At 37.0% G+C, this 1,247-nt stretch overlaps 1 protein-coding gene across 1 annotated transcript; it reads right to left on the reverse strand.

Annotated features, from left to right (window-relative positions):
• Positions 1-289: 289 nt before the first annotated feature.
• On the reverse strand, positions 290-788 carry LOC109584872 (uncharacterized). Its single transcript, XM_020000771.1, has 2 exons — positions 523-788; positions 290-470 (listed from the first exon to the last, which is right to left on the reverse strand). The coding sequence occupies exons 1-2, from the start codon at positions 762-764 to the stop codon at positions 290-292; spliced, it is 423 nt and encodes a 140-aa protein (XP_019856330.1). The 5' UTR covers positions 765-788.
• Positions 789-1,247: the final 459 nt, after the last annotated feature.

The following is a 1,247-nucleotide window of genomic DNA, read 5'->3' on the forward strand; positions in this document are numbered from 1 at the left end:
TAAAATTTGAGGTGATTTTTTTAGCCATTTTTTGGAAAAAAACCATGGGCTATAGTACAGGGATTTTTTCAAAATTTGGCCAATTTCTTTAAATGGCCATAACTCTAAAAATTAAAGTCGGAATCACCTCAAACTTTCTACACAGCATAAACACATCAATATGTATCAAAAATGTAATAAAAATTTGAGGTAATTTTTTAGCCATTTTTTAGAAAAAATATGGGCTATAGTCCATGGTACTATATATAGTAATACTATTAATATTGCATTTAACATACAGTATAAATTTTTATATATTACTTGTAGTCCTTTCACATATAAGATACTGGTAGTCAGGCTCCTCCTCGTCATTGCAAAAGTCATACAACTGGCCAACAGTCCTACCTCTTGATGCCATGTGGCTCAACAGTGATATAGTGGGACTCTTCCCTCTCACTTCCTGCTGGGATAACTGCTGCATCTGTAGAGGACTGAGATTACGATGATGATGATAATTTTTAAAATTAAAAATTATTTTTGTACCCGTATTCTGGCATCGTTGAGAGCAAGTCTTTCCAGTTGAGGGTGTGAGACGAGTCCAGAAAGGCGGCAATCTTTCTCTGGGATCCATAAGACATCTCATTAGTGCTCAAATCCCTCCAAGAACCAGCTCTAACGTAGACATCATTTTGCAATTTCTTTCTAGTGGACCTCTTCCTCCTCCTGACTTCAAGTTCATTGTGATCCCCAGGCTCAGGCTGCACTGTGGCCTGCAATTGTGACATCCTGCCCGGCCAGCATCTGCTGCTGCAGGCTTAAGCATATTCTGTCTCATTAGGCTCCATGTCATCTGCTAATGAGGCCATTTGTTGTCAGTCTCTGTATATACTTCTTGGGCCTGCCTTCTGTCTATGAAGTACATTATACACTATATGTAGATAATGTTAATTAAGTATCAATCACCATTTTAGTACTTACCATTATAATGCCGAGCATAAATCCTACTGAGCATTTCTTGGAGTACTCAGTAAACATCATAGTTGTAAAACCCTGAGCAGCTATATAAAAATTGAGAAAATAAAATATATGACAGCTAGGTCCTTACCATTTGTAGTATCATTTGTAACACGAGAATTACATGAATGGTTTGTTTGTCTGAGGTTTGTGACAATTAACTATGTTTAAATTTGTGTCACACATTTTGTTGTATAGAATGGCCACACCTCTAAAACCACACCTTAGGAGAAAGCTGATGATGAAAGCTATGC

This window comes from Amphimedon queenslandica, unplaced genomic scaffold, assembly GCF_000090795.2.
Source record: "Amphimedon queenslandica unplaced genomic scaffold, v1.1 AMPQUscaffold_13156, whole genome shotgun sequence".
Lineage (NCBI taxonomy): Eukaryota > Metazoa > Porifera > Demospongiae > Haplosclerida > Niphatidae > Amphimedon > Amphimedon queenslandica.